The sequence below is a fragment of the Lithobates pipiens genome, unplaced genomic scaffold (assembly GCF_037356315.1).
Source record: "Lithobates pipiens isolate NorthernLeopardFrog02 unplaced genomic scaffold, aLitPip1_a1.2 Scaffold_22, whole genome shotgun sequence".
Taxonomy (NCBI): domain Eukaryota; kingdom Metazoa; phylum Chordata; class Amphibia; order Anura; family Ranidae; genus Lithobates; species Lithobates pipiens.
In genome coordinates, this window is record NW_027507784.1 from 141,423,586 (window position 1) to 141,450,385 (window position 26,800).

Below are 26,800 nucleotides of genomic sequence, written 5' to 3' on the forward strand. Positions count from 1 at the left end.
CCCAAGGAGCACTGTGCAAGCGATCATTTTGAAATGGGAGTATCAGACCACTGCAAATCTACCAAGACCTGGCCGTCCCTCTAAACTTTCAGCTCAGACAAGGAGAAGACTGATCAGAGATGCAGCCAAGAGGCCCATGATCACTCTGGATGAACTGCAGAGAACTACAGCTGAGGTGGGAGAGTCTGTCCATAGGACACCAATTAGTCGTACACTGCACAAATCTGGCCTTTATGGAAGAGTGGCAAGAAGAAAGCCATTTCTCAAAGATATCCATAAAAAGTCTCGTCTAAAGTTTGCCACAAGCCACCTGGGAGACACACCAAACATGTGGAAGAAGGTGCTCTGGTCAGATGAAACCAAAATCAAACTTTTTGCCCACAATGCAAAATGATATGTTTGGCGTAAAAGCAACACAGCTCATCACCCTCAACACACCATCCCCACTGTCAAACATGGTGGTGGCAGCATCATGGTTTGGGCCTGATTTTCTTCAGCAGGGACAGGGAAGATGGTTAAAATTGAGGGGAAGGTGGATGCAGCCAAATACAGGACCATTCTGGATGAAAACCTGTTGGAGTCTGCAAAAGACCTGAAACTGGGACGGAGATTTATCTTCCAACAAGACAATGATTCCAAACATACAGCAAAATCTACAAAGGAATGGTTCACAAATAAACGTATCCAGGTGTTAGAATGGCCAAGTCAAAGTCCAGACCTGAATCCAATCGAGAACCTGTGGAAAAAGCTGAAAACTGCTGTTCACAAACGCTCTCCATCCAACCTCACTGAGCTCGAGCTGTTTTGCAAGGAAGAATGGGCAAGAATTTCAGTCTCTCGATGTGCAAAACTGATAGAGACGTACCCCAAGCGACTTGCAGCTGTAATCGCAGCAAAAGGTGGCTCTACAAAGTATTAACGCAAGGGGGCCGAATAATTTTGCACGCCCCACTTTTCATTTTTTATTAGTTAAAAAAGTTTCAAAAATCCAATAGATTTCGTTCCACTTCACAATTGTGTCCCACTTGTTGGTGATTCTTCACAAAAAATAAAAATGTTATATCTTTATTTTTGAAGCCTGAAATGTGGCAAAAGGTTGAAAAGTTCAAGGGGGCCGAATACTTTCGCAAGGCACTGTACCCATATAGTTAATAACTAACTATGGCTCTGTGTTCTGCGATGTATGATAAAGAAATTTTATTTTTTTATTTTTACATATTAATTGCCAGTGCAGAACAGCATTGCCATATATAGCTGCTGTGGTGGTGATCAGGGACACTGACTGGTGACAGTATGGAAAAGAAAAATGTTATTTTTTTAATTACATTTTTTTTTTTTTATAAAGCAAACTGTGACCAGAGCAATATAATGTTACCATAGTAACATTGTACTACTCTGGGGAAGTGATCAGAATTTGTTTTTTTTTCACCCATTATGTTTGCTTGCTGTGATTGGCCCCATCTGTACCATGCGATCAAATTGACCAATCACAGCTAGCAACACAATTGTACTCTATGGTATGAAAGGAAGCCATCCATTGTTTATAATTGTCATGTAACCTGCTGTGATTGGTTACGCCAGGACACATAGTATTGGCAGCAAGCCGGTACTCTGATTAATCATCGCTTGGACACAGCTGGGGAGAGATCCTGCTGCTGCACAGCCCTGCAATTGTCACTTCCTAAGAGGACATCGTATGATGTCCATTCAGGTTAAGAAAGCCACCACCTGGCCGTCATTTGTCAATAGGCCGGTGTTTTTTGGTTTTTTTTGCCCATGTGCTTGAGGCCTAATACACACAAACACACATACATACATACATACATACATACATTTAGGTCCATAGATATTTCGACACAGGTATGATTTTCATACTTTTGGCTCTGTATGCCACCAGAATAAAATTAAAACTAAACAATCCCAATAAATTTCAAGTGCAGAATTTCAGCTTTAATTCAAGGGGTTGAACATAAATATCAAGTACAAATTTTAGTGACTGCAACCATTTTTATACACAGTCTCCCATTTTCAGGGGCTCAAATGTAATCAGCATTTGGCCAAATCTTGGCTGAGAGTATATCTTTGGAGAAGAGATAAGGATAATCTGTCAAATGAATGCTTTTCCAGAACTGGTCTGGCTTTTTTTTGGCAAAGTCTAATCTGGCTTTTCTATTCTTCAGGCTTATGAAAGGTTTACACCTTGTGGTGAACCCTCCATTTGGTCTTGTGAAGTCTTCTCTTGATTGTGGACTTTGATAATGATACACCCACCTCCTGGAGAGTGTCCTTCACTTGTCTGGATGTTGTGAATAGGTTTTTCCTTACCATAGAGAGGATCCACCAGTATTGTCTTCTGTGGACGTCCAGACCTTTTATGTATTGGCCACTCCTAATGTTGCTGCTATCTTTCTGATAGATTTGTTTCTTTTTTGAAGCCCTAAAATGGCCTGTTTCACTTGCATGGACAGCTCCTTTGGAATCTATTGCTTTGAACCTACATCATGCATTCAAATGCAAATACCACGCTTGGAATAACTCCAGACCTTTTACCTGATTAAAACAGAGGTAAACCCATCAATTTGATAGTTTCAAATAACAGTTAACATTCTGGCATGCCAGAAATGCTAGCTGTCACATTGGTTGTGCTCTCAATCACACTGTCAAAACATCCAATGGCTGGGGTCATGACTGATCACATGTGCAGCATCATGGCAGTTGCAGATTAAACAGAGGACAAGATAGCAGCTTCCATGGTTGAAACTGATAGGAGGGTTTACTTCCACTTTAATTGATGAAGAAAGAAAGAAGGAGTAGCCCACACCTAGCCACCAAATAGCTTTTGATTAATTTGTCCAATTACTTTTGGTCCCTTAAAAAAGGGGGATGGCTACTCTTAAGAGCTGGCTACTCGTAATAGAGCCCTTCCTCCCATTTGGATGTACGTACCCTCAAATTAAATCCGAGAGTTGCACTTTCAGCCCATATCAATTATATAACTATAACTTGAATATGTTTTGGTAAATACCTGATAAAAACTAAAGTTGTGCCTGTGCCCAAATATATATGGACCTAAGTGTATATATAGCTATAGCGAGAAAAAAATGAAATAGGCTCACTCTGCAACCATTGTTCCCGCCTTTGCTTGGCTTTTTCCTTCTTGGGCTGTTGAATTTTCTCCTCTGAAAAAAACAAATTTAAAACATAATTATTGTACACATAGGTTAGATAGATAGTCATTTCAAAGTGACAATCCCCAGCTATCCTACTACATACTTGATATGTCAACACCTGCTGTAACTCTGTTAGTAGTATTGCTCTACAATTTTATACAGACTCTTTATAATCCAAACTCTGGATTCAATAGCCAGGATTCTGACACTAGTTATCTTTTGGCACAGTAATTATTGGTTTTCATCATAGTGAATCCGAGGCTCAGGAGAGGCAATATGCAATTGCTACATTTATATTAGAAGATCTATTGTTTGGGTTGGGATGAGGGTTTCAGGAAAGGTTTGTGTGAGAGGATATAAAGCATTGTTCTTTCTGGCAAAATCTACCAATGCTCAAGGTTACTTGTCCCCCCTTCCACTCCTCGAAATCACAACATTTAGTAATGGCCATAAAATACTTTTGCTGTAGTAATCACCCCTACGGAAAGCTTGGGTATGTTAAAAAACAATGGTTTGCTTTTAGATCAGTAAAAAATGCCTGTATGCCTAAAAATGCTGAGTTTTTATGAGCAGTGTACAGGAAAGCCTAATCAATGAACTGATTAATTTTACGCTCTGCTTAACAATTCAGCTGTTTGAGACCTCCAAGAAAGGTGTGCGAGTTCACCACAGTATTTTTACACACAGCTCAAGTCAGAAATAGCAGTAGGTACATGCTAGCTACTATGAACATGTACAATGGATATACAAAGACTACACACCCCTGTAAAAATGTCAGGTTTCTGTGATGTTAAAAAAAAAAAAAGAGAGAGAGACAAAGATAAATCATTTCAGAACTTTTCCACCGTTAATGTGATCTATAAAATGTACAATTGTACAACTGGAAAACAAACTGAAATCTTTTAGTTGGGGGGGGGGGGGGGTTAAAAATAAAAAGCTAAAATAATGTTGTTGCATAAGTGTGCACACGCTCTTATAACTGGGGATGTAGCTGTGTTCAGAATTAAGTAACTCACATTCAAACTTCTGGCTTCACCAGAATTAGATTAAAGATTTGAAATGGCCCAGCCAGAGCCAAAGGCCTGAATCTGATTGAAAATCTGTGGGGTGATCTGAAGAGGGCTGTGCACAGGAGATGCCCTTGCGATCTGACAGATGTGGAGTGTTTTTGCAAAGAAGAGTGGGCAAATATTGCCAAGTCAAGATGTGCCATGCACATACCCAAAAAGACTGAGAGCTGTAATAAAATCAAAAAGGTGCTTCAACAAAAGTATTAGTTTAGGGGTGTGCACACTTATGCAACTATATTATTTTTATTTTTTTTACTTCCCTCCACCTAAAGTATTTCAGTTTATTGTTCAACTGAATTGTACAGTTTATAGGTTACATTAAAGGTAGAAAAAGTTCTGAAAAGATTTTTGTCTCAATTTTTTTACATTACAGGTACATGTACGGATAAGATAACAGAGGAGCGTTCATGAGCAGTTAAAAAAAAAAATGCCCAACTGCTCCTAAACATCCGTTTACCAGCAGCAGTGTGCATGAGGCCTAAATGTATTAACCAGACACAGAAAAAGGAAGGCATGCAATTTAAATACAGACAAATCATTTTGGTTTTCATAGTGAAATGTAACTATAGTACATGGGTTCTACTGTTTAACCACTTCATTACTGGGCTATAGTCATATGACATCCACAGATGGGGATCTCCCATCCTGGGCAGGCGTCATATGACATCCTCGGTTTCTCGTCGCTCCTGCGGGCCCCCGGGGGTCTGCAGCGCAGCGAATGGGGATGAGATGTGTCCCTTGGACACAGCCCATCCCAGATCTGTGTAAAGAGCAAATAAAAAATGACTCTTTACCATGTAATCAGCTGTCACATGTATTGCCCACGTGCACTGCGCTCATGCACAGACCCCTCTGTGTTGCCAGGCTGTGTAAAAGTCACACACATGTGGTATCGCCCTACTCGGGAGGAGTAGCAGAATGTATTATGGGGTGTAACTGGAAGTATGCATATGCTGCGTGTGAGAAATAACTTATGAAAATTTTGTGAAAAATAATAATTATGGGAAAAAATTACAACTTCAAAAAACTCACCATGCCTCACACTAAATACCTTTTGACTGTCTACTTTTGAAAAAGGGGTCATTTGGGGGGTATTTGTACTTTCCTGACATTTTAGGGCCTCGAGAAATGAGACTAACTTTCACAGAGACCAAATAATATCCACTAATTTGGGTTATTTTTACCAAAGAGATGTAGCAGTATACATTTTGGCCAAAATTTATGAACACAAATGAATTATTTGAAAAATTATAAAAATGTTCTTTGGGTAGAGTGTTGCATGATTGAGTAATTGGCATTCAAAAGTGTGAGAGCGCTGAAAGCTAAAAATTTGGTCTGGGAAGGAAGGGTGTATAAATGTCCTGTATTGAAGTGGTTAAAAATATGACACCAAAAAAAAAAAAAAAAAAAAAAAGTTAAAAAGTAATAAAAGCTGCCAAAAGAAATGCTGCTTCTTCCAAGAAATGCTTCTTAATAATGTATAAAATACAAATTACCTGACAAATGAAGCCTTTAAGAGCCCTGCTGGACCTAGCATCAATTTGAAACTATATAAACAAACTTAAGAGGATGATTCTTCAAGGTCATAGCTCAAGGCTGTTATGTTTGCTGCAAAACAGCCTTGCAATACATTCCTCATCTTTGGGTTTTAGGTATCGCGTGCAAATAAAATATTTTATGTAAACAAGCAGTTTGCTGAGACTAGCATTAGAACACTGTAAACTTCCATGTCACAGCTATACAAGTGCACAAACATATTCTATGCAATAGAACCAAAAAGATTAACAAAGCTGAGAAAATATTTAAAGCTCAGTCTGTTTTAAAAAAAACAGGCAGTCCCTAGGTTACAAAGAAGACAGGTTCTGTTGGTTTGTTCTTAAAAGGTGTTGTAAGATTCAATCTTTGACTTGTACATATAGGTAAGCCTATAATGAGGCTTACTAACAGGTACTGTAAATTTATTCTAAATGTGCACCGTTTAGGAGATTTTCCATATATGCAGCTGATAATGTCCTCTGAAGGAACGTTCCTTCAGAATCATGTGCCATAAACAGCGGCTCCCCCATGCACGCTCAGGAGTGATGTCATCAGTGGAGCAGGAAGGAAGATGGATGAAGATGGTAGCGGCATCCAGTGATGACAGCGCATCACTGGAATGCTTTTTTTTCAGGTAAATTTCACATAATGTGCTGGTATGTGATGCATTCTAGCACATTATGCCTTTACTTTGCAGGTCAGAAAAAAAAAGGTACCCAGCAGTTTACTACTGCTTTAAGTTGGAACAGGTACATTTTGCAAGTGTAACTCTAGCCAAAAAAATATTTTTAAGCTTTGGATAGTATTGGGAAGGGTTAACTGGCCATGCAGGGATGTGGGATTGCTGACATGTCCCCTGGACAGTAGGTGGCAGCATGCGGTGTGCAGCAAGATGGACACTCAGAGGTTTCTGGGACAAGAGTGAAGTCATGCTGCCTCCATTCTTAAGTGCAGGCTGTAAGTCAGATGTTTAACTCTGGGATTGCCTGTACATATGACTATAAAAAAAAAAAAAAAAAGAAAGAAAATGTGCACAGCTGGGGACACCTGTTCCAATGCCAACAGACTGAGGGAACTTTGCAGAACTTTGGAGGTGCTTCATGTTAGTCTGCAAAAGACAAAAGGATATCTCACCAACGGTGCACAGATGGCAATTTTTTTTTATATATATATATATCCTGCTCTATCCAAAAATAAATTAAAATTAGTTTTGGCTTAAAGCAGAACTATACTTCCCTTCTCTCCAGTGCTGTGGTGCTCCCCACCAGCCACTGACATTTTTAGGCTGGTCAGCTTCCCGGTACCTATCTTCGGCCATTTTCATTGGCCAGGGTTAGATAACATCACTCAAGCGCATGCCGGGGTTCATTCATCTCGGCATTGTTGTAATTGTACACCGAGCTGCATGTACCTAAAGGCAGGAACCTTAATGCAGGAGATATTATAGGTTTTTTGCATTAAAAATGCTGTCTGTCAATTGTATTTTTTTTCCCTTAAGTTCCACTTTGAGATGAGGAGAACCATAACAAGGTAGCAGTTCACACAGACTTTTAGAAAAGGATACACATTTTAGTAAAGTTGAGAGTGTCCTAGAAAAATAGAAATATGCAGTTGATTAAAGAGGAGTAACCGAAAACATGCGGTCCTATCAGTTTTGGCCTTGGAGTCAGCATTTTTCTGTAGATAATTAAATCACGAACTGGCCTTGAAAGTCTCAAATACTTGGGACCCACCAATGATTTGTGCATCATTATGACATTGAAGAAAGATAGAGGTAAACATCTGAAATTCTCTGAGATTTGCGCTTATCACTGCTGTGATAAAATGAAGCAGAAGACATTCTTTCTCAATCTTCGTGTCCACTTCATTCTGCTTCCTGATAGCGCTGTGCACCTGGACTGGAGTAGCAAGATTTATTTTATTTTTTTCACTTATTCAGACCTACCTAGCTACAACAAAGTGAGGTGTGAGACTGGCCATTTAAAAGATTTAAAGAAGAAGTATAGCTTAAGCTATTTTGGCTATATTGTACTTCTCCTGGGGATCACAGGAGTGCAGTTCCTGATGTTGGCTGATGTCACTCAGCCGAGCCAGGCTCAGAAAAGATCTTAACTTTATGGTTGGGATCCACCCACATGCCTGGATCAGCAACTGGCTCAACCTCTCAGCAAGCCTCTGAAAGCCTAAATTAGGTGCTGCCACACCCACCACAGCCCAGAGCTTCAGTGAGCACTGGAGAGGCAGAGCAAAGATTCTCCACAAACATACATGTATGCAGAATACTTTTATATTCTACAGAAGTAAATCTACATAAAAAAATTAAACGCAAGTACATGAGCTTATATGAAAACATAGAAGAGCAATGATAGAAAAAGGCCAAGCGGTCCAATGAGCCTGTCTCCCCTCTTTTTTTTTATTTCTTAAAATAAATGGCCAATGATGTCACTGGGTGGACCCTGTCACCTTTGTTTTATTTAAACAATGAGGGGAAGCAAAACTGTCACTTAGCGCCAGCAGCATTAACTGTAGTCTTGTGTTGGAGAGTTTTAATTTCTCTAGCAGGTCGATGCGATGGCCGTCGTTCAATGTGATTGGTGTGGACTTGCATCAGGTGATATTTTTGTTAAACTTTTATTTTTTATTTTTTTAAGGATGTGTCAAAAGTTTTTGTGCTTTTATTTCTAGGGCACGTTCATTTTATTTTGGTAAATTAGTAAAAATACTCATTTAAAATGGGGGGGGGGGGGGGGGTAGGGCGCTGGGATGTTGTGGGGATTTTTTTTACTGAGAGGCTCGTTTATTTACATTGTTATGTCAGCAAGTCAAAACGCAGCAGTATGAAAAAATGCATAAAAAACACAACCAAGTTGCACTACATAATCACATTGAAAGCTGAATCAAATTGCAGCGAAACTAGTGTGATCCATTACAGACCTCTCCATATGAATATGTTTCTATGGCTGTCATGACTAGGGATGAACTCAGGCGTGTTCCCATGCTCCATGTGCAGAGCCCGCCAGGAAGTCGGCACAGCGCTACTCTAATCACAGGCAGCAAGACATTGCCCGATCTCTGCAGCCGCGCATCGGGGGCAGTGTCACTGCCTGTGATTAGCGCAGCGATGCGCCGACTTCCTGGCGGGCTCTGAACGTGGAGCAAGCGAACACGCCTGAGCTCATCCTTAGTCATGACCAGGGTTGTAACTGGCTTCTGATTTTTCTCTGGTTCTTAATTTGCATATTTGTTCCACATCAAAAACCCAGTAAGATTTGAAGTCAGTAGATCACCAAACTAGCATTTTCACAGCGAGGTCAGCAATAACAGATTCTGTATGTTTCTTATGTCAGCTTTATATAAAAAAAATACATCTAGGAGAAAAAATGTAGCTCTTTGTACAGTTATAAACGTGAAGACTTTTAAAGTCAAATCAGGCAGCATGAAAAATGAGCATGCTGAAGAAATAAATACTGCCAGTAGTTAGTCGCATGTCACCTAAGCAGGACATATCACTAGCTCTGAGAAACTGCAGTGCCCACACAAATACGTTGACCTAAGGAAAACCGCAAGCTTCTAGGAACTTTCAGCAATAATCATACATTCCTTGTATGGTCCGTCCTCATAGATGGGCAATGCATGCTTGATGAGATAGGAGAAACTGCGGACAGTTTTCTTTATGAAACAAACACAGTTGATGTAAGCTGCAAAATATGAAGGGTAGACTTGGCAGTGCTTCTGAGCAGAGCTATAGCCTGCTGGCAGTATATGTAGATCAGTTATGGGAGGGAGGAAAACCACAAGATAACTCAGGAGCTGCAAAAAGCATTGTGCTTTATTTTAACTTTAGGCAGCTGAAATTATTGAAATGGCTAGGATTATAATTCCCTACATTGTTTGCATCACGTGATCCCCAATTACTGCCTAGAGGACAACCCTGTATAATGTGGGTTTATCTTCATCTTTCTTAGCAGAGATAAAGAGAAAAATCATTTTTGATGCCTTTATTTATATGTAGTATTCAATACCAATAGGTGTAATATAAACTTAACAAGGGTCCATTTGCACCAAGTGGTTTGCCAAGCACAGTCCTTGAAAGGTTCCTTAAAGCCAGTGGTGGCCTGTCCATTAGGAGCGCGCAGTGGCCGCCCCCTCATCCATGTGTCCGGCCCCCTGATCTATACCTACAGGGTGCCAGACTATGGCTTATAATGGGGGGGGGGGGGGGGTTGGTGAAGGACCTAAGGCTCCATAGAAAGTGTGGCCTGGGGCACACCACCACTGACTGTGGCAGTTCCACGGCGGGTAGGGCAGATGGCTGTACCTCCGATGGTCCTAGAGAACCACTGCCCTCCGCTGGGTGCGCTTTTGTTGGTGCCTCAATATCCTCCACGGATGGTAACTCCAGTTCTGGCTCTCGACAGGGTTTGACCCAGCTGGCACTGGGGGAGTGCTCAAACCCTGTGGTCCAAGGGGGAATACTGGTGGGTGCTATCTTCCTCCTCCTCTACCAGGTCTGGAGCGCAAAGGTGTTGCTCTGCAGATGATGTGTCTATGGTGGTGACCTTAACAGCAATGGTCCATAGTTCATTGCGTTTTCGCAGGGTACCAGGTAGTCAAACAGAGCCTGCCCGACTGAAAGCACCTAAAATAGAAAGGGCCAGCACTCCCCACACCAAGGCCAGGATGAGAGAACTGATGTCAGGTCTCCACACTCAGGACATATAGAGACCAAGGTTTCTGTGATATCCCAGTGTGTCACACCGCCATACCCCTCTAGGCTTGAGATGAAGTCCAGAGAGACATCACGGATATTAGGTGATATAATGTGGGACAGTGTCGCCCAAGCTATATGTGGTTTTAATATTTTCTACTGCTTGCAAATAGCTGGTCTTGCCTAGGGCACAAAATAGTCTAGCAGTAGTCAAGCAGTGGCTGAGAGATGCAAGCAAAAGGGAGAGTTTTCATTTTGGTGGACCAGAGCCAAAGAGACAGAGAAAAATATCCTGGTTGCCTTAAAAGGCAGGACTGCCCCAGGCCAGAAGTCATGGTCTTAAAAACACCTTGTCCATAAACAAAAACAGAAAGGGTGCTTGCAGGAAAAGTCTGCCAGTTCAGATCCTCTCCATGCAGTGGTGATGGCTACACTACCACCTTGTGACTAAGGGTAGAGAAGATTAAATGTCTCTAATGTGTTCAAACAGCAGTATTTAAACTGCAGAGAGAATCCCCAAGACTAGCACCAAGTGAAGTATGCCCCCCACATTTGTTGATCGACCTTACAGAATGTAGTCTTCCCAGCTGTTAGCATTGTAGGAATCAAAGATTCAGGAGGTTCCTTGATCTCACCAACAGGGTCGGTGTAAGAATTTTTGTCTACTTAGACAGGTGCAGTTTGGTGCCCACCCCCAGTGTCCACCGCCGCGCTGGCACTTCTTTCACATTGCACCCATATTTGTGATGGGGTACAGTGTGAAGGAGGTCTCTTCAAATCCCCTTGGGGCAAATCCCCCCCCCCCATTCCCCTCTCAGTAAAAACTCTTTCCCCACTTCTAGCACAGATCCTCTCCCCCTGGTCCTCACTTCCAGCGCACCCCCCCCCCCCCCCCCCACCCTGGGTGGTTAAGTTCACTTCCATCTCATCCTCCCCAGCACAAATCCTCTTAGCCCAAATCCCCTTTCCCAGTACAATCCCCCCCTCAACCTCTCCCCTTCTAATACAAATCCATACTTTCTAATTGTCCTGCTTTTGGCGGGACCTTTCTGTGTGATTCATAATGCGAAATGGCCTGGAGTCCAGGAGCCTAGTGCCCAAAAAAGTTCCGGCACTCAGCTTCACTAAGCTGGCTGGGGGGGAACTAGTGTGGGCATCTTAGGCAATTGCCTGGAATCTTTAGTGAGGAGCCCGGGATCCATAAGTGTCCCCTCTGTTGATGCCAGCATCTCTACGAAGATGGGAGGCAAGTTTGCAAATTAGAATACTTGCAGTGATTTGGGGGGGGGGATAAGAGGATACCATATGTGCTAGGGGAGATGAGTTGGACATAAAATCCAATACCATCACAAGTCCTCTCCCCTTCTTCCAAAGTGCCCCCTTAAAGATGATATACAAGAAAAAATAGGAAATGTAGATATGCGACCTTGATGTCCACACAAGCAAGAAAGCTTTTCTGCTGCAGGGACTCCTAGAAACTGTATTGCCCTAGGTGCTGCGGCAAGGACACCTAGGTACAGAAGAACCAAGAGGGCTTGAATGAGATCTGCAAAAGTGTGTGCTGACACAATGGCCAAAAGTGACAATCGAGATAGAGATAGGAAGCAAAACTGCAAAAATTGTAGCCCCTTAGAAACCATGTCCTGAACCCAATCATCTGATCATCCATAAAAGGCTACCAAGATGATTATTCATAAAAGGCTATTCAAAGTCCCCCCACCTTGAAAAGTGAGGGAGTACCTTTATGCAGAAGGCGGCAAATTTAAAGCAATTGTAAAGTTCTTTTTTATCCTAAAATAAAAAAGCATGTTACCGTATATACTCGAGTATAAGCCGAGATTTTCAGCCTCTTTTTTGAGGCTGAAAGTGCCCCCCTCGGCTTATACTCGAGTCATCGCTGTCTGCCCGCTCGATCAGCGTGTCGAGCAGACAGACAGCGGCCATTCTATTCAAAAGCCGCGCCTCCGGCTCCGCCTTCGCCTGTGATAGGCGGAACACTGAATTTCCCAGCAGCCTGTGTTCCGCCTATCACGGACATCGTATCATCCTCGTACTACGGACGAGGATGATACGACGTCTGTGATAGGCGGAACACAGGCTGCTGGGAAATTCAGTGTTCCGCCTATCACAGGCGAAGGCGGCGGCGCAGCTTTTGAATTTTACAATGGCCGCCGACGAAGAGGGCACGGGACGGAGGCAAGGCAAGGCACGGCACGGCACGGGACGGGACGGGGGCAAGGCAAGGCACGACACGGGACGGATGCAAGGAGGCAAGGCACGGCACGGGACGGAGGCAAGGAGGCAAGGCACGGGACGGAGGCTCGGGACAAAGGTAGGCTGGACACACACACACACACACACACACACACACACACACACACACGGATGGAGACACACACAGGGATGGATGGATGGATGGATGGAGACACACACACACAGGGATGGATGGATGGATGGATGGAGACACACACACACAGGGATGGATGGATGGATGGATGGAGACACACACACACAGGGATGGATGGATGGATGGACACACACACACACAGGGATGGATGGACGGACACACAGGGATGGACGGACACACAGGGATGGACGGACACACAGGGATGGACGGACACACAGGGATGGACGGACACACACACAGGGATGGACAGGCATGTCTCACCCTCGGCTTATACACGAGTCAATAAGTTTGCCAGTTTTTTTGGGGGTAAATTGGGGGCCTCGGCTTATATTCGGGTCGGCCTATACTCGAGTATATACGGTATATATTATATTTACCTGCTTTCTGCAATGGTATTGAAGAGAGCAGCCCAAAACCTCCACCCCCTTCCTGCCCAGGCCAATTTTCAGCTTGGTTACATTTTGAATGACAATTGCGCGGTCATACAACACTGTACCCAAATGAAATTTTGATTTTTTTTTCATTCAAAATAGAGATTTCTTTTGGTGGCATTTTATTTTTTGCTGTGGTGTGGTTTTGATTTTTTGTGTTATAAACAAAAAAAAGCGACAATTTAAAAAAAACAAAAACAAAAAAAAATATTGTTTACAATACTTAAAAAAAACAAAAAAAAAATGTTTCCTCAGTTTAGGCCGATATGTATTCTTCTACATATTTTCGGTAAAAAAAAAACAAAAAAAACAGAAAAAACGCAAGAAGCGTATATTGATTGGTTTGCGCAAGAGTTAAAGCGCCTCCAAAATAGGTTACAAAACTATTTAACCAGCAATATTTGAGTAAAAACTAGTCACATCTAGTAGTGAAGGAAGAGAAAAAAGGGGGCCCCCCTGTGGAGGACTTTTAAGGCACAATATGTTTGAGAAAAATGTGTAAATTTTAAAGTTTCAAAAAAGTTTTTTATTAATTTTGAAAAATATAGAAAACAGATAAAAACCACGGAATGCTTGAACATATCTAAAACGTATTCATCGTCATTCGATACAAAATACAATCTATACTTCTCTAAATTCTCTTCTCTAACTCTAAATTGTGTTCTAAAATAGAATAATGAATACATAACATTTGCATTGGTGTCTAAAGATGTACACATGATTGGAAAAAATGTACTTGCATACATTATGACAGTATGATTAGCATTCCAGAGGTTGTTTCTTTAAAAATATGGGAGTGTACAATGTATTTTCAAATTCTCAACTAATAAATCCTCAGTGGTAATATGTTTGTAAAACAGTTGTACATGTCAGACCCCAAAAAGGGGGACTTGTGGCTCACCATTGTTCTAACCCCCCCCCCAAAAAAATTGAAGAACAGAGGGGCAAAGAGAGCCTGAAGACCCACTGGGACCAGAGAGGAAAAATCCCTGTTGATGGTATTCCCTGTTGCCAAAATATATGGAGAGTAAGGTTGTGGGAGGATATTAGCCACAGCTAAAGATGAAAAAAAAAAAAATTATAAAATATTACTACCCATTTATGGTTGTGGTTGGGATGATGTAAATATATTATTTTATGGGCATGTATAAATAAAAATAAATAAAAATGTATAAAGCATAGCATAATTTACAGGTTGTACTAATTTAATATTTACATTTGTTATATATCCATATCCTCCCATTTATTCATTCTTTTGATGTTTGTATATGGGCATATCTGTAAAATCAAATTTAAATTATAATAAATATAAATATTAAAATAGTACAATGTGTAACATTATGCTATGCTTTACACATACAGTATGACTGAATAGCGTTAATAATGCCCATAAAATAATAATATATTTACCTCATCCCAACCATAAATTGGTAGTAATATTTTCTCTTTTTTTTTTTTTTTTCCTATATACTAGGAATACATGATCTGTCTCCTCTCTCCCCTGACAGGATGTGAATCTGTGTGTTTAAACACACAAATCAACATTCGTGCTCTGTCATGAGCGATCACGGGTGCCGGCGGACATCGCGGCCGCCGTGCACGCCCATCAGCTCCTCTGACGTGGCACTCGCCCCCTATGCCAATGGGAAGCTGAAGAGGTTATATGACGCCCGCCCAGGATGGGAGATCCCATCTGCGGACGTCATACGACTATGAGCTGGTATTGAAGTGGTTAATGGCTGTGTGTTGAGTTATTTTGAGGGGACAGCAAATTTACAGTTATACAAGTTGTACACTCACTACTTTAAAATTATCAAAAAAATGATAGAAAATTAATTTGGGTACAGTCTTGCATGCTTGAGTATTGTCCGTCAAAGTAACAGTGCTGAAAATTGAAAAAAATGATCTGGACAGGAAAGGGGTTTAACCACTTTAAGACAGGGCCTCTTTTTTAGATGTGGTGTTTACAAGTTAAAAACAGTTTTTTTTTTTTGCTAGAAAATTACTTGGAACCCCCAAACATTATACATTTTTTTCTAACATCCTAGAGAATAAAATGGCAGTCGTTGCAATACATTCTGTCACACCGTATTTGCGGAGCGGTCTTACAAGAACACTTTTAAAGAAAATAAAAAAATACACTTTTTTGAATTAAAAAATAAAACAGTAAAGTTACCCCATTGTTTTTATATTGTGAAAGATAACTTTACGCCGAGTAAATTGATACCCAACATGTCATGCTTCAAAACTGCGACCGCTAGTGGAATGGCGACAAACTTTTACCCTTAAAAATTTCCATAGGCAACATTTAATAACCACTTAAAGAGGAAGTAAACCCCTTCAAACCACTTTGACCTACAGGTAAGCCTAGATTAAAGTTTGTCGAAGATAAAGTGTAAGCGCTCAACTTATGTATATGTGTTTCTTGTAGTGATACAAAATCATATGTGCTCCTGTGTGTCAAAATATATATATATATATAGAATAGCCCCAAAACAAAGGGGAATGATACTGTATTGCGACAAAAATGGGAAAAAGAAAAAATTATATATATATATATATATATATATATATATAGTGACCTATGAATATATATGTGAACCAAAATAGTGACTGTGTGGATATTTATCCTATTTATCCTAATACTATATATTTGCTTATGGACTTTATCACTGTGATTAGTTATATTTTTACATATTTATAGCTACTGTTTGTTTTTTCACTGGGATAAATATCCACACAGTCACTATTTTGGTTCACATATATATTCATAGGTCACTATATATATATATATATATATATATATATATATATATATATATATATATATATAATTTTTTCTTTTTCCCATTTTTGTCGCAATACAGTATCATTCCCCTTTGTTTTGGGGCTATTCTATATATATATATTTTGACACACAGGAGCACATATGATTTTGTATCACTACAAGAAACACATATACATAAGTTGAGCGCTTACACTTTATCTTCGACATGTTTTCCAGCTAAAAGGTCCCTAATTTTAGCGTGTCAGCAGCTTATTACTTATATTTTCCTTCTTTCAATTTTTCTTTTTTCCATTTGCGCAATATTGTTGGTGAATAGCTTTTTCTAGATTAAAGCTTACCTGTAGGTCCAAGCAATATCTCCTAAACCTATATGGTTTAGGAGATATTTGCCTGAAAATGGGCACCGCTGTCTACGGCGCATGCGCCGTAGACAGCGGCGCGCAGGCGCACTAAATGCGGCAAATCCAAGAATGGATTTGCCTAATTTGTCGACTCCCGTACGCATGCGCGGGAGTGACGTCATCGCGGCTTCGCCGAATGGCAGCGTCGGAGCTGCGAGACGCGACTCCCGTGCGCATGCGCGGGAGTGACGTCATCGCGGCTTCGCCGCTGTCATTGGTCGGAGCTGCGAGACGCCACCAGCAAGATGGATGCGGCGGACTACAGGGATCAGCGGCGACTTCGCTGGCTCCTGTGTCAGGTAAGTGACACATAATGAGCGACTATGCGATGCATAGTAGTCCATTATGCTTTACCTTTGCAGGGAAAAAAAGAGGAAGTAAACCCATCAGGGTTTACTTCCTCTTTAAGGACCACCTCACGCCGATGTACGTCGGCAGAATGGCACGGCTGGGCACAAGCACGTACCTGTATGTTGCTTTTTAAGTGCCCAGCCGTGGGTCGGGAGCGCGCCAGCGCACTCCCGACCCGGTCCTGTGCTCCGTGACCGTGGCACCAGCAGACCCGATCGCCGAGCTGAAGAACGAGGAGAGGTCTGTGTAAACAAACCTCTCCCGTGCTTCCCTGTGTGGCTGTCACGGATCGTCTCTTCCCTTTTATAGGGAAGGACGATCAGTGACGTCACATGCCAGGCCACACCCCCCTACAATAAAAAAATAAATAAAAAACACATAACGTCATAACACAACACCTACACTGCCAGTGTCATTTACACATAAATCAGTGCATTTAAATAGCACTGATTGCTGTATAAATGACAATGGTTCCAAAAATGTGTCAAAAATGTCTAATGTGTCCGCCATAATGTTGCAGTCACAATAAAAATCGCTGATCGCCGCCATTACTAGTAACATTTTTTTTCAATAAAAATGCTATAAAACTATCCCCCATTTTGTAAACGCTATAACCTTTGCGCAAATCAATCAATCGCCAATTTTTTTTTTACCAAAAATATGTAGAAGAACACGTATCGGTCTAAACTGAGGGGAAAAAAAATATTTTTAGATATTTTTTGGGGATATTTATTATAGCAAAAAGTAAAAAATATTGCACTCTTTTTTTGTTTATAGCACAAAAAATTAAAACCGCAGAGGTGATCAAATACCACCAAATGAAAGCCATTTGTGGGAAAAAAAAAAGGACGCCAATTTTTTTGGGGAGCCACGTCGCATGACCGCGCAATTGTCAGTTGAAGCGAGGCAGTGCCAAATCGCAAAAAGGGGCTTGGTCCTTTGGCTGCAAATTGGTCAGGGGCTTAAGTGGATAATTTCTAAAGGTTGTATGTTTTGAGTTACAGAGGAGGTCTAGGGCTAGATTTATTGCTCTCGCTCTACTGATCACGGCAATAAAGCACATGTGTGGTTTTAACACCGTTTTCATATGCAGGCGCTACTCATGTATGTGTTCGCTTCTGTACGCGAGCTCGGCAGGATGGGGCACGTTTAAAAAAAAATTTTTTTTTATTCATGTTACCTTTTATTTTTATACTGTTTTAAAAGAAAAAAGTGTCACTTTTATTCATATTACAAGGAATGTAAACATCCCTTGTAATAGAAAAAAAAAGCATGACAGGCCCTCTTAAAAATGAGATCTGGAGTCAAAAAACTCAGATCTCATATTTACACTAAAATGCAATAATAAAAAAAAAAATAATAATTTTGTCATTTAAAAAATAAAATGGCCCTTTAAGTGCTATGGGCGGAAGTGATGTTTTGATGTTGCTTCCACCCTGCAGTGTCATGAAGACGGGTGGGGGCCATCTTCCTCTCACTCATCTCTATGTCATACAGAATTAATAGAATAACTAGGCCTACTACAATTGCGTGTGAATTCAACCTCCAATAATTAAAGACGTGTCTGCTCCCTAACCTCCAACAAATATATATAAAAAAAAAACAGGTCTCAAATAGAAAGAGACAAAACAGTGAGGCTCACTGAAGAGCAAGGCACACATAAATGTAATTAACTCCTCTTTATTTTGTCAGTAAATAGTATAAAATGGTACAAAAAACATCTCCATGTCAGTCCAGGGGAAAAATGCAATTGCCTCCGCCACTGTGGAAAACTCCGGTATGTGGCGGAGGGCACCAGATCGCGGCGGGAGCCCTCTCCCCTCCCCACTGATAAAAGTGATCTCGTGGTGAACCTGCCGCAGAGACCACTTTTATGTTGTACCGGACCGCTGTCTGAACACGGGGATATCGGGGGTTATGGCAGCTAGCTGCTGCCATAACAATATAAATCCCCAAAGTAGGGACGTACAGTGCCTTGCGAAAGTATTTGGCCCCCTTGAACTTTTCAACCTTTTGCCACATTTCAGGCTTCAAACATAAAGATATAACATTTTAATTTTTTGTGAAGAATCACCAACAAGTGGGACACAATTGTGAAGTAGAACAAAATCTATTGGATAATTTAAACTTTTTTAGCAAATAAAAAACTGAAAAGCGGTGCGTGCAAAATTATTCGGCCCCTTTACTTTCAGTGCAGCAAACTCACTCCAGAAGTTCAGTGAGGATCTCTGAATGATCCAATGTTGTCCTAAATGACTGATGGTGATAAAAAGAATCCACCTGTGTGTAATCATGTCTCTGTATAAATGCACCTGCTTTGTGATAGTCTCATGGTTCTGTTGAAAGCGCAGAGAGCATCATGAAGACCAAGGAACACACCAGGCAGGTCCGTAATACTGTTGTGGAGAAGTTTAAAGCCGGATTTGGATACAAAAAGATTTCCCAAGCTTTAAACATCCCAAGGAGCACTGTGCAAGCGATCATTTTGAAATGGGAGTATCAGACCGCTGCAAATTTACCAAGACCTGGCCGTCCCTCTAATCTTTCAGCTCAGACAAGGAGAAGACTGATCAGAGATGCAGCCAAGAGGCCCATGATCACTCTGGATGAACTGCAGAGAACTACAGCTGAGGTGGGAGAGTCTGTCCATAGGACAACAATCAGTCGTACACTGCACAAATCTGGCCTTTATGGAAGAGTGGCAAGAAGAAAGCCATTTCTCAAAGATATCCATAAAAACTCTCGTCTAAAGTTTGCCACAAGCCACCTGGGAGACACACCAAACATGTGGAAGAAGGTGCTCTGGTCAGATGAAACCAAAATCGAACTTTTTGCCCACAATACAAAACAATATGTTTGCCGTAAAAGCAACACAGCTCATCACCCTCAACACACCATCCCCACTGTCAAACATGGTGGTGGCAGCATCATGGTTTGGGCCTGCTTTTCTTCCGCAGGGACAGGGAAGATGGTTAAAATTGAGGGGAAGATGGATGCAGCCAAATACAGGACCATTCTGGATGAAAACCTGTTGGAGTCTGCAAAAGACCTGAAACTGGGACGGAGATTTATCTTCCAAGACAATGATCCCAAACATACAGCAAAATCTACAAAGGAATGGTTCACAAATAAACGTATTCAGGTATTAGAATGGCCAAGTCAAAGTCCAGACCTGAATCCAATCGAGAATCTGTGGAAAGAGCTGAAAACTGCTGTTCACAAACGCTCTCCATCCAACCTCACTGAGCTCGAGCTGTTTTGCAAGGAAGAATGGGCAAGAATTTCAGTCTCTCGATGTGCAAAACTGATAGAGACATACCCCAAGCGACTTGCAGCTGTAATCGCAGCAAAAGGTGGCTCTACAAATTATTAACGCAAGGGGGCCGAATAATTTTGCACGCCCCACTTTATTTTTTATTAGTTAAAAAAGTTTCAAAAATCCAATAGATTTCGTTCCACTTCACAATTGTGTCCCACTTGTTGGTGATTCTTCACAAAATATAAAAATTTTATATCTTTATGTTTGCAGCCTGAAATGTGGCAAAAGGTTGAAAAGTTCAATGGGGCCGAATACTTTCGCAAGGCACTGTACATTGGCATTGCCGTGGTTCGGAAGTGGTTAACATGCCGGTCTTCAAGTGCTTGAAGGAAACCTGTACTGAGGAAAAAATATATATATATATATAGGCATCCTTTGAGGACAATTCTGCTTTTCTAATTTTTTAATTCTCTGACCTGAAGCAAATCTGGATATCAGGATTTCGGACTTCACTTACGGCATACTTGAAAACTTAGAAAGTAAAGGATCAGAATGGCAGCCTGGCAACCAGCATTATAAGAGTAAGGATATGTAAATGCATTACAGACATTCCTGGGCTTTCCTAATATTGCTAGAATGCATCACATAAATTAATACAGACATATAATTACCCAGATTTTACCTAATATTTATTTTAGCATCCTGTAATCCACTGCAGCATTCAGACAGGTAGACTGCCCATGCAAGACAAAGCCTTAGGTTACCTTAACTGACTTCCTCCCATGCTGCACATACACTTTTTGCCCGACTCTCTGGGATAACTACCCCCTACTTCTGGGTATTGGGGGGGGGGCATATACCTTCCTCCCCTGTTAAAGTGTTGGTGCTCAGTAATAGGTTGCTCTGGCATTCAGTGCTCTCAGATGACGGTGGGGAAAGCATTCATTCCTGTCTCCAAGTTCCTCTCTTTGCTCCTTGCAGCTGAGCGGAGCAGCAGAATAGCAAACAGGTGTTAGTATGCGGTATTGGAGGCCTCCGTTGTGTGAACTTCTTATTCCATACAGGTGGAGAACACAGGTTTTCTTTAATGTCTATCCAGAACATTATTGTATAACCTCCAGGTGTCACTGTTGATGCCGTTATGTAAATATATGTACACGAACCACTTTTTCCTGCCACAACATCATGGTAGGAAATAACGAAAACTGTACTACCATCATATACAGCAAATGTTGATAAAATATTTGCAATACAGTTTAGGTCTAAGAAATGTAGCTTTTCAGGCAGGGAACAATTACAAGAAAATTGAACGTTTGCAATCACTCATCACTCTATCACTGGTCTCCTCAAACATACAAAAGGAAGAAGCTGAATGAGGCAATCAAGTAGGCGTGCTGTTATTGTCTTCACAAGAGAGCATACTTCATAATCCAAGCCTAACAAAGCTTTTTCTTTAAACAGAATTCAGAAATGGGCACAAGGTTCCACAGAAAAAATAAGACGTAATACTACAAAATTGTACCCTTCAATAACTTCATTTTAAGGTCTGTGAATTGGAGTTAACTCTCCAAATTGCAAATAATAACCTCAGAAGCCAGTATTTTCATTACAAAGCACAGGCAAGAATGACAAAAATTGTATGATAAACTGATCAGTATAGGGCAGGAATGTTAAAAGTGCAACAAAGTCGGTCAGCATGATGGATCAATACAGGTTTAGTTAGAATAACTGTACTTTGAAATTATTTTTAATTGCTTTCTTAAAGTGGCTCCAAAGGATAAAGTTTTTTTTTTTTTAGACCTTAATGCATTCTCTGAATTAACGTAAAAAAAAATAAAAAACTCTGAGTGCACCCCTTAAGCCGCGTACACACGTAGCCGTCTGTCCGACGTATTTAGTCTGGCGGACTTCCCGCCAGACTGTCCGTCGGACTTTCCGAACGGGCTACTTGCCCACACACGGCACTTTTTCAGCGGACTAATACGGCATACTAAGTCCGCCGTACCATCTGCCCTACTTTTGAAATGAACGGACTCGCCCACACACGCGGAGGAAAGTCCGCTCATTTCGAGCGCGTCTCCAGGTAGGCGGGGCCCGCGAAGGAGACGTCGCTGGCCCCGCCGCCTGGTATGGACTTAAAGGGGAACCCCAACGCCGAAAAAAATCAGTGTGGGGGTCCCCCCAGGTCCACATCAGACCCTTGTCCGAGCACGCTACCCGGCCGGCCAGGAAAGGGGGGGACGAGCAAGCGCCCCCCCCTCCTGAGCCGTACCAGGCCGCGTGCCCTCAACATGGGGGGTACCTTGGGGAAGGGGGGGCCGCGCGGCCCCCCCACCCCAAAGCACCTTGTCCCCATGTTGATGAGGACAAGGGCCTCTTCCCGACAACCCTGGCCGTTGGTTGTCGGGGTCTGCGGGCGGGGGGGCTTATCGGAATCTGGGAGCCCCCTTTAATAAGGGGGCCCCCGGATACCGGCCCCCCAACCTATGTGAATGAGTATAGGGTACAATGTACCCCTACCCATTCACCTGTAAAATAAAAGTACATAAAAAACACAACACACGAGATAAAATAGTTTATTGCACAGCTCCGGGGGTCTTCTCGCCGGACTCCTCCGCTATCTTCTTGTAGCTCTTTTGCTAGCGGAGGAGCCCGGCTTTCTTCCTCGCCGCTGGCCTCTTCTCCCGACTTCGGGGGTCTTGTCCCCCTCTTCGGTTCTACTGCCGGGCCACTGCGCCTTCTAGCTCTTTTACAGGCGGTGGCCCGGTCTGTTGTCACCGCCACCGCCTTCCGTTCTCCTGTTCTTCTCTTCTTCTTCAGATGTTGCCTCGCCGAGTCCTCTGCTCACAATGACGGGGACCGGGCACGTGGCGACTTATATAGGGACATGGGGCGGGTCTTCGGTTGATGTCACATGGGTTCATGTCACATGGTGACCCCACCCCCTTACGATGTCACAGTCCCGGAGGATGCTGGGACTGTCGCCATGTGACATCAACCCATGTGACATGAACCCATGTGACATCCACCGAAGACCCCGCCCCTTGTCCCTATACAAGTCGCCGCGTGCCCGGTCCCTGTCATTGTGAGCGGAGGACTCGGCGAGGCAACATCTGAAGAAGAAGAAGAAGAGAAGAACAGAAGAAAAGAACGGAAGGCGGCGGCGGTGACAGAAGACCGGGCCACCGCCTGTAAAAGAGCTAGAAGAAGGCGCGGTGGCCCGGCAGAAGAACCGAAGAGGGGGACAAGACCCCCGAAGTCGGAAGAAGAGGCCGGCGGCGAGGAAGAAAGTCGGGCTCCTCCGCTAGCTAAAGAGCTACAAGAAGATAGCGGAGGAGTCCGGCGAGAAGACCCCCGAAGACGGAAGACCCCTGGAGCTGTGCAATAAACTATTTTATCTTGTGTGTTGTGTTTTTTTTGTACTTTTATTTTACAGGTGAATGGGTAGGGGTACATTGTACCCCATACTCATTCACATAGGGTGGGGGGCCGGTATCCGGGGCCCCCTTATTAAAGGGGGCTCCCGGATTCCGATAAGCCCCCCGCCCGCAGACCCCGACAACCAACGGCCAGGGTTGTCGGGAAGAGGCCCTTGTCCTCATCAACATGGGGACAAGGTGCTTTGGGGTAGGGGGGCCACGCGGCCCCCCCTTCCCCAAGGCACCCCCATGTTGAGGGCACGCGGCCTGGTATGGCTCAGGAGGGGGGGGCGCGCTCGCTCGGCCCTCCTTTTCTGGCCGGCCGGGTAGCGTGCTCGGACAAGGGTCTGTTGTGGACTTTGGGGGGGCCCCCACGCCGATTTTTTTCGGCGTTGGGGTTCCCCTTTAAATCCATACCAGGTGGCTGGGCCGGCGGCGTCTCCTTCGCGGGCCCCGCCTACCTGGAGACCCGTTCGAAATGAGCGGACTTTTCTCCGGACTGGAAAAGTCCGCTCATTTCAAAAGTACGGCGGACTGGCATACACACGGCCGGATTGTCCGCCGAAATGCGAGTCCGGCGGGAAGATTGGAGTGCAAAACTACATTCTAAGTCCGCCGTACTTTCAGGTCAAAAAAGTATGCCGGAGGCTACACACGGGGGGGATTGTCTGGCGGACTTCAGTTTGCCGGACTTTTCCACCCGCTTGTTTGATCGTGTGTACGCGGCATCATACTTACTTGAGGCAGATCCAGCGATGTGCACAAGAGCAGCAGCTCGCTCCCTCCTCATAGGCACAGAGCCTTTGGCTCCCACTGCTGTGAATCTTTGTACAGAGCAGGTAAAGATAACATGTTTGTTATTAAAAACAATAATAAAAAAGGCTTACAAGAGATTTGCATGCATATGCCATCTTCCAAATTCAATTCTTCACTCAGATGAAAAAAAACTTCAAGTCCCTGCTCCTGTTTCCAGTATTGAAAAGCTGAAATTGTTTTACCTATGGGCCATTGACACTAGAATGCCACGGCCGAGGGGATACTCACGTTCAATACCAGTTTCCTGCAATGCATTCCAATCACACTGCCCTTGTAATCAGCAGTGGTTGCCAGTGTAAAGATAATGACACCCCAAACACAGGTTGCAAACAGTGAGTTTCTAAAAGTAATGCATGCACTACTTTTGGTGCAGTGCGGTGCAATTTTAGCCCATTCAATGAATGGGCTGAAAGAACACTGCGCAAAATTGTATGTGAATCGCACAGGAACTAAACAGCATTCCTGTGTGATTCACATGCAGTTCCTAGTGTGAATGGGCCCGAACTGCTTGCAAACACATGTAAAAATTCCTTATAAATGTCCCCCCCAGCACAATCTATTGGTTTATGTCACAGACAGAGCCATACATGAACATTTAGTACTGTTTTGGACTGCAAGCTCTTCATTTGTGCAAGTTATGAGACAACAGTTTCTCCAGAGATTCTAGCATTCTAAATAGAATGATGGGGCAACAAACATGTGACTATGACCACTTCAGGCAGTTGAATTTTTTTGCAGTAGATTATCCAAGGTCTGCCATACACTGTTCAAATCTCGGCCAGTTTAGCAGGACTTGGCTGACATTTGAACAGTTAATGGTTAGGCTGAATGTACCAAGCTGATCAATCAAGTTGGGTACAACCAGCCTGATCGTATCTACTAGCGATAATCGCAAGAGAACCTATAGCAGCTGGCGATGATCACTGTCTTCTCCCAGCAGGGACGGTTTCCCCAACCCTCCCGTTGGGAGCAGACAATGGCCCGGCAATTCCTGCATCAACACTGTCTGTATTGATGGGGGAATCAAGCAAAATTCTTTCCGTGGTTGCAGGAAAGAAAGTCACTCCGTGTATGGCCAGGCCTTAGTCCCATATTTCCCCCCTTTTAGGCTGGGTTAATACTTATGCAAATTGAATATGGAAGTTTCGTCGCATCCAGTTTGCAGGACAGCCGATTGTGACCGCCTCGCAATGGAGCCAGTTCACATACCTCCGATGCGGCCACGTTCCACACTGGAAAAGGGTCTTGTGAGTCTTTGGCATTTCAGATCCAAATTGAGGTAAAATTTGGACCCGATTTGCCCCTGAAATGGAGAACAGGGACGCAACAACCTGCTACACAAACTGGACAACCACGATGATGGGTGGCCTTATTGGTCAATAAGAAGGTGCAGCAGAGAGTGGGCCAGCGCTGAGAAGCACAGACAACTGAATATTGGAGAGGCCTGTGAATGAAGGTTCCTGGAAGGTTTAGATATGATTCTAGTACTACAATGTTCCTGCAATTTACAGTAAATCTAAGGGCCCGTACACACGATCAGACTTTTTGACAACAAACATGCAAATTAGCTGTTTTGGAGCAACATCTGACCGTGTGTACGCTCCATCGGACAAACTTTTTCCGTTTTCATCTGACTTTTGTTGGCTGTGCGAACGGACAAACTTTTTGACAACATAAGTCCGATGGAGCAAAGTCCAATCGTGTGTACGCACCAATGCAAAAGATCAGACAATACTACAGAAGTTGACCAAAGGTGGCGCTGGAGTAATTGAACGTCCTCTTTTGAAGTGTCGTCAGTACGTTGAAACATCACTACGTTTGTGTTTGTTGCCTAAAAAGTCTGATCGTGTGCATGCAATACAAACTTGTGAACTACGCCCTTTGTACAAAAGTCCACGGGAAAGTTTGTACAAAGTCTGATCGTGTGTATGAGGCTTAATTTTGACAAGCGTAAAAAAAAAAAAAAAAATTATTGCCTACAATTATTTTAGTTCATGTAAACTTGAGCAACCACTTGCCAGAAGGCACAAACTTCTGACTATCATGGAATAGAACAAGCAGGGTAAAGCAAAGTGCATTCACAGAATCCCAATGTTTGTCATTCAGCACACGGCACACTCCATAGCAGGAAGAACTTACTGGCCTGTCAATCACACGTTCTTCATATCACAACCGCAGGAAGCCAACCATGAAAATTCTAAAATCACTTTCAAATTTAACGGAATTAGATCCGATATCTGTGTAAGCATTATTTTTTTACTTCAAGGCTTAGGGAGATTCTTGGTGAACAACTATAAAACAAAGAAACCCTCCTACTAATCAAGAGTTTGGGAAAATGTTATTATGGCTCAGTAAAAAATAACAGTCAACCTTTTGGCCCCAGTCAGAACAAAAAGTCAGATGGGATCATTCAAACCTTAAAGCAGAACTTTTTTCACCCATTT

General features: G+C 42.8%; 1 protein-coding gene across 1 annotated transcript in view; it reads right to left on the minus strand.

Annotated features, from left to right (window-relative positions):
• SLX9 (SLX9 ribosome biogenesis factor) overlaps positions 1-26,800 on the minus strand; it is a 308,491-nt gene that overhangs the window by 115,094 nt on the left and 166,597 nt on the right. Inside the window, exon 3 of the mRNA XM_077448410.1 lies at positions 3,117-3,179. Within this exon, the coding sequence (XP_077304536.1) occupies positions 3,117-3,179 (63 nt within the window). The remainder of the gene's footprint in view (positions 1-3,116; positions 3,180-26,800) is intronic.